The sequence below is a fragment of the Cornus florida genome, unplaced genomic scaffold, assembly GCF_030987335.1.
Source record: "Cornus florida cultivar Cherokee Brave unplaced genomic scaffold, ASM3098733v1 CherokeeBrave_3.0.0_Hap2_Chr06, whole genome shotgun sequence".
In the NCBI taxonomy this organism is placed as follows: Eukaryota; Viridiplantae; Streptophyta; class Magnoliopsida; order Cornales; family Cornaceae; genus Cornus; species Cornus florida.
In genome coordinates, this window is record NW_026775576.1 from 101,702,296 (window position 1) to 101,718,675 (window position 16,380).

A 16,380-nucleotide genomic window follows, 5' to 3' on the forward strand; every position below is an offset into this window, starting at 1 on the left:
TCAGGCGACTCAGAAATGTTGCAGCGGGATTAGTTCCCTCCTCAGTGAAGATAACCAGGACGTTTGCAAGTGCATCAAATCAGCTCTTAAAGGCCCCTCTGCAGCGGGTTTCGGTATCGACACCCTTGAATCCAGTCCCATTTCTGCTGGGGGCTCTCTCCCCGCCCTCATTATCACATGTAGTACCAGCATTTCCAAAGCCAGCATCCCTGACTGCTTCAAGTATATATCTGTTTCCATCTCACTATATATACACACATGTACACATATATTATTTGAATGTGTGTGTGATGCATGCTTTCATATATAACTTAAAAACTGTGGGACACTGTTAGTGACTTAGTGTGATGCTGACTATGTCAATGTGGCTTATATACAAAGCTTTTAACTTCATGTTTTTGTTTGTAGACAGGAGGGGTGAAATTAATTGGACACATGCTTTTCTGGAGCAGAATTTGTGTACGGTATGAATAACGATGGGGTGAAAAAAATAATAATAATTATAAGAATGGGGGCATCCTCGAGTCATATCATGGGGTTCCAATACTCGAGGAATTTACAGTTGTAAAGGCATACTCGTTGGTTAATTATGTATGTATGACTATATAAATTGTAATTTGTCTAATGAATTATAATGCTGGTATTTATGGAGTTTTCTCTCTCTCAAACAATGGTGAAACCTGGACTGATATCTCTGATACAAATTTTTTTTTACTATAATTTGTGCCCATTATTTTAAGAGCACAATACAATTTACTTGGAGAATCCAACTTCAAAATAAAGGAAAAATTACAAATACATGGATATTTATAGCCTAATTTACAATTACATGGTGTTAAAGTTATGAATTTTTTAAAAAAATTAATTCTCTTAAAATGCTTTTGTGAACTTGAAAAACACTACTCATTTTATTCAAGTGTCCAAATTATCTGTACTATTCCAGCAATCAATGATAAAAAATAGAACCTAATTTTAAATCAATAGTCGTCAGAATGGTGTGCCCAAAAAGTTATATCTTTTATGCGAACCATTTTGACGATCGCTGACCAAATTTAGTTAAATCTCAATCACCAATTATTAAAATTGTAATTATAGTTTGGATACTTGAATGAAATAAACAATATTTTTTTATATACACGTTAGCCATTTAAGGATGATTCATTTTCTTAAAATTTCATGTTTGAGTCCACCTTTTTGTTAATAGGCTCCAAAAGTCCTTATTTTGTAATTTTTTCTAAAATAAATGTTGTATTAATCATCCTCAAACTAATAATTTTACATATATTATGAGTGGAAAACTTTAACTTATTCAAATTAAGAAATAATGTATTAATATAATAAATATTACATGCGTGTGGGGTCTCCGTGAATCTGTGTTCTTATTTCTATAAAAAAAATTTGGTAGGTCAGCTTTGTTTTTCAGTATCTTTTCAAATTTTCTTATATTAATATAGTGGCATACTCATTGGTTAATTAATTTATGCAGTGACTATATAAATTGTAATATCTCTAATGAATACAATGTAATATATAAAAAATAATAATACATTTACCGAACCTAACAACCAAAAAAATCACCGAATCCAAGGTGGATATGTCACTTAATACGACGAAAACAATTTCTCATCTCTCCTCTCCGTTTAGGACTCTCTTGCTCTCTGGACTCCGGTCGATTTGTCCTATCTGATTATTACTCTTTTCTCTCCGATCTATCATCTTAATTTCTTGCACCCCTTTTCTATCTGAATCTAAATTTATAAGCCACCGTTCGAAGAAAAAAAAAAAAAAAAATTCTTAATTTTTAAGCCCTAATTTTCTTAGTTCTAATATTAATTTTCTCCCTTTTTTATTTTATATATTCTTGTTAGCCATTTGTAGTGATATTAATGTACATGTGTTTTCTGTTGTATTGAATTTGTGCCATCATTTTTTACCGCTAACTCTTTACTGATATATTTCTTGGTTCAAAAAAAAAAAAAAAAAAACCGTTATAACCACCACTGACCTCTGTAGAAGAAGAATCCAATAAGTTACTGGCCCGCAACATGTTTGTCCAGCATATTATTTCCATATTCTTTAAGTCAAATTAGGGCTAAGAAGATTATGGCTTATAAATTTAGATTCCCAAATAGAGATGCCAAATCAAAGAGCGAGAGAGCCAGAAATCGGACAAAGAAAAGCAATAATCGATGAATGAAAGGAAATTTTGACGAGAGAGCGAGTCCCTAGCGAAGAGAAAGAAAGAGAAGATACTCACTAGCGAAAAGGAAGAAAGAGAAGATAAATTGTTTTAGCTTCTCAGGAATTTTTGGTCTCTCACTTGAATGAGTTTAAATGAATTACGTGGCTATGTCATGTCAGATTCGTTGATTATTACGGATATTTGGTTCGGTAAATATATCATTATTCATATATAAATAGATTTTCCTCCCTCTCTCTAACACAAATTTTTGTACTATATTTTGTGCCCATTATTTTAAGAGCACAACACACTATTACTTCTTCTTTTTCTTTTTTTTTTCCATAGCACACTATTACTTTGAGATTGCAACTTTGAAATAAATATAGTAAAGTAAAGCAAAAATTACAAATATATGGATATTTGTAGCCTAATTTACAATTCCATGGAGTTAGTCATGAATATTTTTTTAAGAAAAGTAAATTCTCTTAAAATGTTGATTTTGACTTGAAAATGTTGTTCATTTTATTGAAGTGTCCAAATTATAGAACTAAATTTTAATTAACGGCCGTCAAAATAGTGCACAAAATGTAGTACCTTTTATGTGGACCATTTTGAGGATCAGTGATCAAAATTAGTTAAATTTTAATCACCGAGGTCCCGTTTGGCATGTGTTTTGTTTATTCTGTTTTTATTTTTGGGTTACTATAATATCGATTTTGGCAACAAAAACATATTTGGTGCAGCCTTATTTTATTTTACATAGTACTAAAACACTTCGTGAATAGTCGCCCAAAACCAAAACACCAAAAAGATGCTTTTTCTTATTTTGACAACTATTCATGACCCAAAACCATAATTGTGCATGTTTTCGTTTCTAACATTTCCATAACAAAATATTATTCCTAACGTGTTTCCAAGTTTTTTCCAAAACTCTCATACAATAAAAACACTATTTCTGTTTTAACCAAAAACAAAATGCCTAAAACAAAACGCATGCCAAACATTGTCAAAACTGTAATGATAGTTTGTTTGGGTAATTGAATAAAATGACAGTGTTTATCATATACACATTAGCTCTTTTTACGAAAATTCATTTTCTTAAAATTTCATGTTTGACTCCATCTTTTGTGTAAATAGGCTCCAAAAGTCCTTGTTTTGTAATTTTTAAAAAAATTAATGTGCTGTGTTTGTGTTGCATCTTCAAAGTACGAGTGTTACATATCTGTGTTCCTATTTCTATAATTTTCTGTGGTAGGTCAACTATAGTTTTCAGGTAATTAAGATTTAAGAATTGGTATCTCTTCTAGATTTAATTGTATGGTCTTTGAGAATTTTGAAATATGAATTATCGATGTATTAAGCTCGACCACTTGTCAATGTTGGATCTAAGTTTTGGATGCCTGCGCTTTCTGATATCCATATTTTTCTGCTATTGCAATGTTCAGCGGAATTCTTAGAGAACATTTTTTTTATAGGTTAATTATTATTCTTCTTTATTTATTTGTATACTACACCTCTCGTTAAGTCCTGCTAGTTTAATTATTCTTTCTCCCCCATCCGCAATGCATGGATTGCTCTTCCGTTTTCAACCAGCAAAATAAGCCAAGTAAATAATATTAACATTTTAAGGATAATTATAGAGGACTATGAAGTTTTGAAGGTTATAATTTACAAAGTCATGAAGTCAAAGTCAATATATTTCAAGATTATGAATTTTTTAAAAGTTTAATATAAATATGAAAAAATATTCTTCATTTGTTCAAATTACTCATACCAGCTCTTGATTTTAAATGAAAATTTTAATATCAGGTTATTAGAAAAGCAATCGAGACTCTAAAATCAATTGATAAAATTATTGGATAAATTATAAGAAGTACTTTAGAAAAAGTAGACTCTTGTGCACACTATAAGAATTAAGCCCTAGCGGAAGAAAACCCACCAAATTTCAACCTTTAATAAGACTACCGAATAGCACCTTAATTAGATCTTATGTGTATTAAGTAATAAGTATTAACTAATAAATCTTTATGAATGGAACGAATGATCACAATTCTCAGCACGTGGACCTTTTTTAACACAATTAGTGAAATTGGGGATGCCAAACTTCGGCTTACATTTCCAACTTGGGTTGGTACAAGACTACTAGTGGACCTTGGTTGGGTCTCATTTATGCTCGTGCTTAAACACCTATATTTTTCTGCCTACCCATTTTATTAATACATTATAATGTTATTTTTCCCTGAATTTTTCTGCAACCAAAAAAAAAAAACAAAAAAAAAAACTTACCAGCTGCCCATAACCGTTCTAGTTAATATAAAAAATAAAAAGTATAGGATTTATTGAGAGTTGGTTGATTATCAAGTTCTTTCTTTATCTCTCGTGTTACCAATAATTTGTTTGCATATTTAATCTCGTTGTACATCTTTTGCTTGTTTGCATATTTAATCTTGTTGTACATCTTTTGCTTTTACATAATAAAACTTATTCTTACCTATTGAAAACAAAATAAAAAACAAAGCCAAATAACGAAGACATTTACACAGTATGATCTAGAAACATATATAGAGGAAATTGTTATGGAACAAATTAGCTGAAAAAGAAAGAATTTTTTGGAAGTTTTAACATATTTCTTATCCATAAACGTTAAATTGTGAATTAATGTAAACATAGTTACTAACGGCCTTGTGCCCCAGTGATATTTCCTCTACCTCATAAAATGAATGATGAGGGTTCGAGTTAAACGTAATCACTCACATGATTTTAGGATTATGTAATGGGATGTTGGCTCATAATGTGATCATTAAATATTTTTGTTAGAATTTAATTACACCCTTTCGTGAAGGAATCACCAAATTAAGCAAGGAATTAAGCCCAACCAAGGGCCAAACAACTAACCATTTCTATCCATCTACCATCCCCGAGAAGCCTTTTACATAACAATAACATACACACAGTGGCAATTGTCAAAGGCTTGAATAAGAGTCACTAAAATGGCTAGGTCAGAGATGCTTAAGGTGGCTCGTGTCATGGGCTCAAGTTTCGTGCACAGTAGGACGGCCCATGCGGCACCCCTCGCAGGGTTCAGCCTACACGACCTCAAAATCAAGGTTACATACTAACTGGTTTCGACCTGTCTTGGCCCTCATCAGGGGAACGACTTTAGTTCTAATCAGTTTGTGTAGACGATGGCCACATGCCATCATACGAGACCTGCACGCCCCTTCCCTGTAATCATTCTAGTCAAGTGCGTCTGCCTACCAACAAGCATGAGTGTCTGCCTACCAACAAGCATGTGCTACCTCCCCTCCGGCTATGATACCATTTGTCACAGGCTTCAAGTTTCATGCGCAACAGGATGGCCTGTGCGGCACCCCTTACAGGGCTTAGCCTACACAACCTCCACATCAAGGCTACATGCTAACTGGTTTCGGTCTGCCTTGACCTTCATCAGGGGAACGACTCCAGATCCCGACCAACTTGTGCAGGCGATGACCATATGCTATCGTGTGAGTGTGAGATCTGCACGCCCCTTCCCAAGAACCATTCCGGTCAAGTGCTTATGCCTACCAACAAGCATGAGTGTCGTCCTTGCACCACATCATCGTACAGGGCCTTGCGCCCCCGTAACAACTTGTATGGTGCTAATGTGTATGGTCACCATGACAACAGAACTACCCCTTGCCAAAACATCATGCAGTCGTGAGTAGGACATAACTGGGGAGTGCCTCAGCTATATTAGGTAGGGCAACAAGTTGTCTGGACGCTACTGTAACAAATTCAAGCAATCATATGCGATAATAAAAACCACCTAGAGGGTTGCCGGTGCGTCAAATCATTTGCCAACGGCCGCATCCCACCTGACTTCGCTATTTCTTTCCTCTTTAGCAGGTGTGAAGTCGACTCCATCCCCAACTGCTCAGGTATCTATCTCTCGAGCTGGGACCTTGTGCAGTGTTGTATTGTATCCAACGGATTCTAGCTCACACACGTGATTTTCATTCGTGCAAAGGTTGGAATATGTTGAATGCAACCACAAAGAATCACATAACTCCTATCTCTCTCGATAAATGACTAAGAACAGACATGTTTGGTTCATTTTCTCAAAACATTTCCAAATTTCTTTTGGTTGATAGGTTTTTCGAAAATGCCTTTTTTATTATTATTATTTATTAAAAGGAGATATTAAGAGCAATCCAAGTTCATAGAACAGTCTTTTTCTTAATCATATATTTACCTCATACGGTATCACCATTGCTAAACTGAGAGGACCCTTCTTCATTGTTTGAATGTGTCTGCATTTATGGTTTAGTACTCTGTTTTATTTAGTATGTGGGCTATATATGTCTTAGCAGTAGTCTATAATTAAAGCTTGTTGACTTTGTGCCTTGGTGGTGTTGTTATTGTGTGACGGATCGATCATATTAGGAGTGAAGTTCATTGACATGTGAGACTGCAGCAGCAGGAGCTTTAGTTATAAGTACAGTATGAGTAAGGATGGGGCTCTAATTATACTCAGAATTTAGCAATATGTCAACTTCTTTGTGGTTGTATATATATATATTCGCTCTCTCTAATTCAATACCTTGGTGAATAAACCATATACGAAGGAACATTACATGAGGTTAACTAAGATGCAAATTCATACATATATATATATATATATATATATATATATATTTTTGGTTCTTTTCGAAAGTTATGTAAATTCATACAGTTGCTTTTTAAATTAACAATGGAAAACATTGACCGCCTTAAATTTGTGAATAATGCCGCTAGTTCAAATTTAAGAGAAATATGTATATATTCGATGGATGTAAATATGGAATACTTTTTGCCGTTGATTTCTGTACGAGACTCTACAATATATGGCCCCATTAGACCAACAATTCATAGGCATGTGGTAATATATAAATAAATTGTGTACTTTTCGATCTTTCTAAGTTCCAACAATTTTAACTGACTCATAATATTTAGGGGTTAAATTGAGTATACACTATATTATATATATATATGATCCTTCTGCAATAAAAATCTAATTGAGTAGAGAACTCCTCAGAATGTTGTGGCATGGAAAGAAAAGCAGCATAAAGTTGGTTCATCCCTGTGGCACCAATTTTGAAAAGTTGAGCACAACAAACTGTTTGTGGTGGTCTGTGCTTAATTATAAGCCTTACATTATGATTTCTGTTAATTAAGTTGTACTTCATGTTGTGAACTGGTTGGGTGGAGGCATCACACACACCGGCAGATCCAAGGGGGAGTTTGGGTGTGCTCAAACTCACCCCAAATTTTTTTTTTTCAGTGTACTTAATTTTAGCATAGCTCAAAATAAAAATAAGAATTATTATTACCAGTATTAGCCCACTAAAAAAAATATTAGTCACTCTATTGATAATTCTTGCATTCGTCCTTTTATATATATACATATATATATATATATATATATATATATATATATATATGGAAGTTTATGAAATTAGGAGGAAAACAATGGCATGGTACCCTAACTACCATATGCATGCTGGAAGGACTTGACCCCTGCACCAAAAGTAGTTCACCTAATTAAGCACAAAGTTTGGTAAATTTGGTTTTGGTTACTATTACACACATAAACCATGTTATGAACTTATGACTCAAATGTATGTGGGGACTCTGGGGAGTTGGAACAACTAACTACGTTATTAATAGGGTTAGGAAGTGGTGGTAGTTACTAATATCATAAATGGCTTTTCATGGACCTTTGGTTACACGATAGCTACTCTCAACAAGGGCATGCGACAATTGCTAAATTCGAAATAATTACATTACTGTGTTGTCGTGTGTCCACATATCCTCATATGGGACCACAAAAAACATGGGCCATAAACAGAATTTAGGCTTAAATTCCGTGTCTCTTGGTGAACAATGAACATGTCCGATAGTCAAATTTTAATCCTTACATAAATGTTTTAGGCATATGGTTTACATGAATTAAGAAGTCCGGTATGTATAACAAAGACAACCTATTTGTTGCATAAACTGTCGCAAAAACAATCCGTACTTTGTCGTCCGTGAATAAAAAAAAAATTATGATAAATTATAAGTTCGGACATTTATTATAAGTGACATGTATGGTTTGCAAAGTGGCTAACTGATGACTTAATTTTTCTTTTATTAAAAAGCTTAAGTAATATATCTAAGTATGTAAAGTGGCTTGATTATTTGTTACAAAATTAAAATAAAATTATAATACAAAAATAAAATAAATAATAATAATTAAAAAAAAAAAAAAGAACTGTGAAGCTATTTCCATCATTTGAAAAGAAAAGAAAAAAATGTGTGTGTATATATATATATATAAAATAAAGGGAAGTTATATTGTAGGGATCGAGCTGTCCATTATTGAGTACGCTCCTCTATTAATTTTTTATCTTTACTTATACTATCAGTTATATTAAGATTACATCCAAGCTATCCGTTATGTTGTGATTACATTCAGACTATCCGTTATGTTATGATTATATAGGAATTAAATTGACTACATGTTCTTGAAGAGTGCTTGCACCGGATTTTCAAAACAATTTTTATTTTTATTTTTATTTTTTCTTCCTTCTCCTCCTGCTGCAGTGGGCAAAAGTACCTTCTACACAATCAAGGAAGATTGATTTACTACACTTTGTCCAAGGATGGTTGGCTGCCGCTTGTAAAAGGGTTAAGGTAGAAAGATATTTGTGATGTTATTATTATCTTATATTATAGTACCACCTTTTCCCACTTACTATGGTGCCAGAGCTTCCCACTAATACTATGTTGCCATCTATACCCACGTACGAAACATAGACAGTTCTTAATGGACCAAAACCAGCTGGATCAACTTGCTTACTTACAAGTATTTCACAAAAGATTACATGTTGGATTTGGTACTCAGATTTGTTTTCTTACAATTTTAAAAACCCTAATCATGATTAGGTAGGCAGAGCAATCAATAATATCTTGCCCTTTTCACTTTGTAATATGTAGGATCTGAAAACTTCCCACTAATATCTCACTTTATATATTAACTTAAAATTTGGGGCTTCCAAAATCCAGGACAGCCACTGCTGCATCACACAACTCGCTGTCTAACATGGAGAGAGAGAGAATTCATGTCTATATATGGTGAAAGAAAAGCCTAGGTAAGGCTGTAAACTTTTATTTCTGAACAAATCTCAATCATGTTTTTGCTTTAATTATCGGTTTCGGTTCCAAGGAAAAACAAGGGAGGACCATTTCTGAGTAACAAAAGCTGCAATTTGTGCACCAAAAAGGGTCCCGAATTTGGGATAACCACCACCCCCCCTCACAAGCAAATTACCATTATTTCCTTTTCCTTATCCTAAAGTAAGACAAATAATATGCTTTTTCTCTGTCCTTTTCTAGTTGGAATCTTGACAACATTAGTTTTCACTTTTGCTTCAAGAAAATCAACTAGAACCCAATAGAGAAGAAAACACACTAGTCCTCTACTTTTTTTTCTTTCTTTGCAGTTACTTAATTCCCCTCTTCTTTTTTCCCACCTCAACTCTTATTTAGTAGCATCATAACCCCATAATAGTAACAATCCATACCCCATTTCAGGTTCTGTGAATAGGGTTTTGAAATTTGTTGGGGGTTCTGAACAAAGCAGCTAGCAGCAATGGCGAATTTTTATCGCCGCTTTCTACACACACAGCCTGGTGCGCCGCCTATGAACGGGAACAAAACCTCTGACTCCTACCTTACCCAGACCAATTTTGACACCAACATGGTGATTATCTTGGCAGCTTTGTTATGTGCACTGATATGTGCACTTGGGTTGAACTCAATTGTGCGGTGTGCACTACGTTGTGGCCGTAGGTTTGCCCTGGAGACTCCAGAACAAGCCAGGGCACGACTAGCCAGGACTGGCCTAAAGAAGCAGGCTTTGCGTCAGATTCCGGTGGCGGTTTACGGATCAGGCATGGAGATTCCCGCCACCGAGTGCCCAATTTGCCTAGGAGACTTTGTGGATGGGGAGAAGGTTAGGGTGCTGCCAAAATGTAATCACGGGTTCCATGTGAGGTGCATAGACACATGGCTCATGTCACACTCTTCGTGCCCAAATTGCCGTCACTCTGTGCTCGAACAGACAACCACTTCACATGGAGTTGGTGAAGCTGCTGCAGCTCAGCCACCGGAGGACAGGGCGGCCCGGCAAGGTAGCGTGGCGGTAGTGGTTGATGATGCAAGTTAATAATGCCCAGCAATCAACATCAAGAATTTAGCTTGAGGTTTTTTTAGTCACTACTCTGTTCAACTTGGTAGTTGTTGGTAGTATATGGGATGAACATTGATGTTTGTTCACATGTTGTGTTGGAGTTCAAATTGCAAAATGCTCTGGGGGTGGTTGTTTTATAGAATAGAAGAGGAACAAGATTTAGTGATCGTAAGAACATGTAATCAGACGTTTTTCACCTAGAGAAATGAATCAATAGAGATGAATTTGAGCAATCTTTTGAAGGTGCAATTCACCCAAATCATTTTGTATACTCATGGTGTGACAATAGTACTACTACTACATTTCTCCGCTCCTAAATTTTGCTCTTTTATGTTTACATATTTAGTGATTTTAAAAAAGAAAAATGTAAGGAAATTAGTTGGAAATGTTTGATTTTCATGTAAATATATAGATTAGTGGATATATGTCCTTCCATGTTAAGAAGGCATGCCCCTCAGATCTTCGCAGTCAATTTCCTTCTACTTGATAGTGCAAGCATTTAATCACTTGAAATTTTTTATTCAAACAATAAGATTTAGGTTAAATTCTTAAAGATTTTCTAGTACTATTCGGCTATTTGCAATTAAGTCTTGCTGAATAAACCTGACCTAAAAAAAGTAAAAGACCATGTTGGCAGTTGATAAATCAATTCAATTTTCATTCCACATGATTTAGTGCAAACATTTTATCACAAGAGATTTTTCATTCAAAGAATAAGATTGGGTAAATTCTTAAAGAGTTTCTAATATTATTCAACTCTTTGATGTATTAGTCTTCCCGAATAACCCTTTACCTACCAAATTCCGGTTATCTGTCTCTCATTAATTATGAAATTGACTCTTCTTTTATAAAGGGAAAAAAAAAATGAAGAGAATGATTGTTCCCTTGAATTTTCATTTGAAAATTATTTCAATGTAACAAGTGTGGTTGGTTAGTGGCATGTTTTTACCCTTCAAAGTAAATACTGGAATATTTAGAACTTATTTGGTTTATAATTTTGAAAATATTTCTTAAAAATTCAAAGAACAAAAAATAATTTTTAAAGAACTATAGAAGACAGTGATTTAAAAACAGGCATTTTTATAACTGTGTTTTCATAAAATAGTTTTCAAAAAACTAAACCTAAGCATAGTTGTTTTTTTTTTTTTTTTTTTTTTTTTTTTTTTTTTTTTTTTTTTTTTCAGTTTTCATTTTTCTGAAAACAGTAAAATCAAAACAGTTTTCTATTTTCAGAAATACAAACTAAGCAAATTCTTAAATTTTCGGAAAGACATGAGTTTGTAAAGTATCTTGTTCAGATAATTTTTTAAAAAAAAAAATTAATATATAAGTATATATATCTATAGACACATATATTACATAAAGTGTTGGTTATTGAAAACTAAAGCGCTAGCGAACAAGAAAACGGATGTGCATTAGCGCCGCGACAATGAATATCACGCAACTCAATCCGTTACTTTTTGCCGCTAAGAAGACTTTCACGGCTTCTATGGCTTTACCGGGAGAATCCATGACGGTTACCGTCTATGAAAATCGAATACTGCCAATTACGTTATATTAACCTTATTGCCTTGAGATTAAAACTGGTATTGTTGAGAAAGCAACTCATAAAGGTTAAGTTTGACAAATGTTTTTGTTGCGTCATGTTGAGGGTGTGGTATTCTATACCGAGGCAAATAATTGCAACATATTTTGTAATTGGTTGGAGTCATTTCAACATTATTCCCAATATGTTTCAAAAATGGACTTGGATCCCCTCTCATTGAGGATATGAGGATGTTATGTGGTCTTATCATATGCTTCGTAACTACATGAGGCATAACAATTCACCCTTATTATAACCTTCCAAAAAATAATAAATTTATCATTATTATATTTGTTTTCTTTCTCCTTTCTCTCCTTTCATATCTATCACTCTATTTTCTCCACTTCTTAGACCCCCACCCTCTAATCATGGTCATCTCCACCTCACCTCCACCCTCTAATGATAGTCATCACCCCTACTAGGTAGTTTGTCCCACATCAGATCTAGATGAGAAAGTAATTGGGTAGATATGGGCCGGGTGTTAGCCTTACCTAATAGCTTAAGTTTTTAAGTCGGATCGCGAAGCACCTGCCCATTACAGTTAGTATCAGAGTTCCTTAATCCAGTGCCACACCAAACACCCAGCTCAAAAAGAGTTAAGGTGAGCCACCCGGTAGGCAGGGTGGTCCGACCGCAACGAGGGCATTGCGAAGTCAGGTAGGGGAGAATGTAACAAGAATAGTTTGTCCCATATCGGCATATCGGATCCGGATGTGAAAGTGATTGGGTATATATTTATATGAATAGTGTGTTAACCCCACCTAATAGTTTAAGTTTTTGTATCGAATCACGAAGCACCCACCTGTTACACCTCTCCTCTCAACCTCCTACCACCACCCCCCTCTCTACTCCACCAACCATCATATTTATAAACACGTATACCTTATAAATGTATAAATCCAATTTGAACAAGAGCCTTACCACCGAAACCCATATGTATAAATCTAATTTGAATAAGAACCAATAGATCCGCGCAAATACACTCGTAAATCAAAACATATATATAAATCACACATTGTTCTTCATTGTTGAAAATCTTTTAATTTTTTTCAATTAGTTTTCATCAGGAATAGACAAATATCATTCTTAATTAGTTTTATATCACTACCAACTATGCCTCAAATGTAAGATTATTTATTTAATTGTAGCCCACATGATTTAGACATGTGACATATTCCTGGGTGACGAAGTAAATAGATATCAATTAATATTATTTATTTTTTGGTCAACTTATAATTACTTTTTTAGTAATTACTAATTGGAGAAGTATTTTCCTTTTTTATTCCTTACTTTGATAGAAAGTAGAATTATGTTACTAAAAAGAAAACTGGTCCTCTCTCTACCTTTATAAAAATGCATATACTCTATCAATTATGCAGATTAATGATACAACACGTAAAAGTTTTATGTGTGCAAAAGGTCAAGAAAGAGAAATCAGCTTCCACATTTGCCTGTTGATTATAGTTGCACATTAGTTTGTGATTAAAGGACATAGACGTTGGATTTAATCTCAACAAGATTTGATATCATGAATCGAGGTATATATATCTAACCATTTATTTATGCATTATAGATATGTGAAAATTATGAAGTTCTAAGATATGATATTCATGTAAATTTGTAATTAATGACTTAACATAAATTATTAAAGTTTACATCAAAATGTCAACAGTCGCATGATAAGCCCATGATTTCCACCACGCTAGGAAATCCAGATCCTTCAAAAATTAGCCTAAAAACTATACATATCTTAACAAACACTCTAGCTTTACCAAACATGTTTTATATTTTTTCTTTCAAAAATCTTAGAAGAAATTCTACCAACCTTAACAAACAAACATACTTCTAAATGGACACACACAACAACAAAAATATTAGTATTTTTATATTTTGATAAAAATAAAATTACAAAACCCCTGCCAAACCAGCCCAAAAGAGTAATCAATGGACATTAATCCTCATAGTTTGATATCTTATTTTTAATTTTTGTCTTCAAAGCCAAACAATATTTAGGATGTTTATGAGTTTGTTTTCAACTTTTGAAAAACAAAAACAAATTGCGAAATAAATAAATAAAATGAGTACAAACCACACTGTCTAGGGTTTTGGGGTTTTAGCATTTACTTTTAAACAGCTAACCAGACTCGATCACTAACCCACACCATTGACCTAACCTATGTTAAGCAAGGACTTTTTTTTTTTTTAATTTATTTGAAAGGTATGTTGAGCAAAGACTTGTTGAAAGGTCTGTGGGAACAATTCGCCTTTCTGCTTCTGCTCACAATGCAACCAGATAAGCAACAACCATGGAAGATCTACATTCATGCCAAAGCCAAACACTTCAATTTCAAGCTGAAGGCCACCACCTCATTTTTACCCTCTTGCAAGCTCTTTCCTTTCTCCATCAACATCAAGCTCCGTCATTCTCTTCTCAAAGTGAGATCAAAGCCCCAAGTTTCATTTTCCGTGAAACGAAAATCCTTCAAATCCAAATTCCTCCGTTTTCTCGGAAAATTCCATCCTCGACCCACCAAGGACAAAGCAATTGCTGCCAAACCCACCTCCAATCTCGGACACCCACTACCTAATTCCCCAGAAAATCGATCCAAACAGTCTTCTTCTCAGGTATGAGATAAGGAAAATGCAAGATCTGTAGCGAAAATGGTGAATACTGTTTTTATTTTAATTTATTTATCTGATTATGTAATGCCATTTGATTTGTGTAATTGTAGGAAGCCATATGTATAGGTTCAGCAATCTTTGGATGCCTTGCTGTTTTGTCCCAATCAATTTCTCAGAAGGATCGGAAGAGAGCCATTCTATGCAGTTTGATCATCTTGTTCTACCTTGCTTTAGTATTCAAGAAATTCATTACCAGAAGAACAAGGTTCACATCGGTGATTTCAATTGTGGCAATATTGAGTTGCAGTATTGTGGTTTATTTGAATGACATTTCAAAGCTCAGTGAAGCCTATGTTTTAGATTGTGTTTGGAAAGCTTGGAACTTTGCTGCCCAGGTATGCATAATAATAATATTCTCAATTTTTACTATTAATCGAGCAGTAAAAATTTGGGGCTTGAGCTTGATTACTGGGTTCAGGTTCGAGTAATCGAACTATCACTTTGTACAAGTAATATCAAGAGTTGGACTCAACACCTCCACGGAAGAAGGACCATCCCTAAGCTAAATTGCCCAACACTCCTGAGGATTTGTGTATTGAATTATATTATTATTATTATTTTATACTTTTCGGGTAATTGATCAGAAATTTCTTGATTTTTTTCAGGTAATCTTCACCAGCTATTCACAGTATATTGGGGCTCACAAAGGGGACAATTATATAGGTTGTTGTAACTTTTAATTTAGCTCCTTATTGAAAGCTATCACTGGTCGTGGTTACAAGTATTAGTATTTTGTCATGTTCAAGCCATTGGAATGGCTGAGGTCGAATGGTTTTGGAGTAATGTTTCTAGTGGACTATATCATTGAAGTTTGTGACATCCATATCATTTCCTTGTGCTTCTTCCTAAATTATGGTAGAGAAGTATGTTGTTTCATCTTATCATATATATATATATATATATAGACACAGACACACATATATTCCCGAGCATAATATAGTTTGAATACACAATCATGTATGGTTCCTTTTATCACTGCCTACACTTCCATTGAATTCATTTATGTAAATTCAATTTTAGCTATGAAGATAATCCCTCTACTGCTGTTGCAAAGTCCAGTACGCATGAATACATGAATGGAGTTGTTTAAATTAATAAGTCTCGGAGGGCAAATCGAGTGCAAGAAGCTTCCTCCATTGCAGGTCTAGGGAGAGTCTAATAATGATCACCATAAAACAATTTTATTGTTGCCCCAAGACTCCATATACAAATGAAATCTTTACTGAACTTGCATAAATAAAGTACATCAAAAGCAACTGTTAGTTGCTAAGAAAATGTTTAATTCTGAATTATTCTTGCTACTTTAAATGCAAAATTGAGCTTTTGATGGTGTTTATAACAAGCTTGTTAGACTCAGTAATACTGCAAGTTTGCTGGAACAACAAAATACTAAGCTTGAACATGTACATTGCGTTTCGAAGTACTGAATTATGACATGTTAAAATTAAAATTGGTGGAAATTTACTTCAAGGTACTCCCAACGTAACTTAAATCACTTGGATGAACTTGGCTCAAACAAAATAAAGTTTTAATTAACCAAGCCCATTATCAAGTTCTAGTAGTGGAAACCATTGTAAGGAAAAATGGTATTTTACACATTTGAAAAATGACAAGCCCATTATCAAGTTCTCTCGTGTAGCTTGAAAGCCCCCAATCCTCTTTGTCGTAGGCCTATTA

General features: G+C 34.1%; 2 protein-coding genes across 2 annotated transcripts; both read left to right on the forward strand.

Moving 5' to 3' along the window:
- Positions 1 to 9,246: 9,246 nt before the first annotated feature.
- On the forward strand, positions 9,247 to 10,695 carry LOC132313405 (RING-H2 finger protein ATL74). The gene has a single exon (XM_059812154.1). It carries the CDS (start codon positions 9,837 to 9,839, stop codon positions 10,410 to 10,412), a length of 576 nt encoding a protein of 191 aa, XP_059668137.1. The 5' UTR covers positions 9,247 to 9,836; the 3' UTR covers positions 10,413 to 10,695.
- A 3,530-nt stretch (positions 10,696 to 14,225) lies between these two features.
- LOC132315081 (uncharacterized) lies at positions 14,226 to 15,520 on the forward strand. Its single transcript, XM_059813837.1, has 3 exons — positions 14,226 to 14,646; positions 14,754 to 15,038; positions 15,309 to 15,520. The coding sequence occupies exons 1-3, from the start codon at positions 14,242 to 14,244 to the stop codon at positions 15,381 to 15,383; spliced, it is 765 nt and encodes a 254-aa protein (XP_059669820.1). The 5' UTR covers positions 14,226 to 14,241; the 3' UTR covers positions 15,384 to 15,520.
- Positions 15,521 to 16,380: the final 860 nt, after the last annotated feature.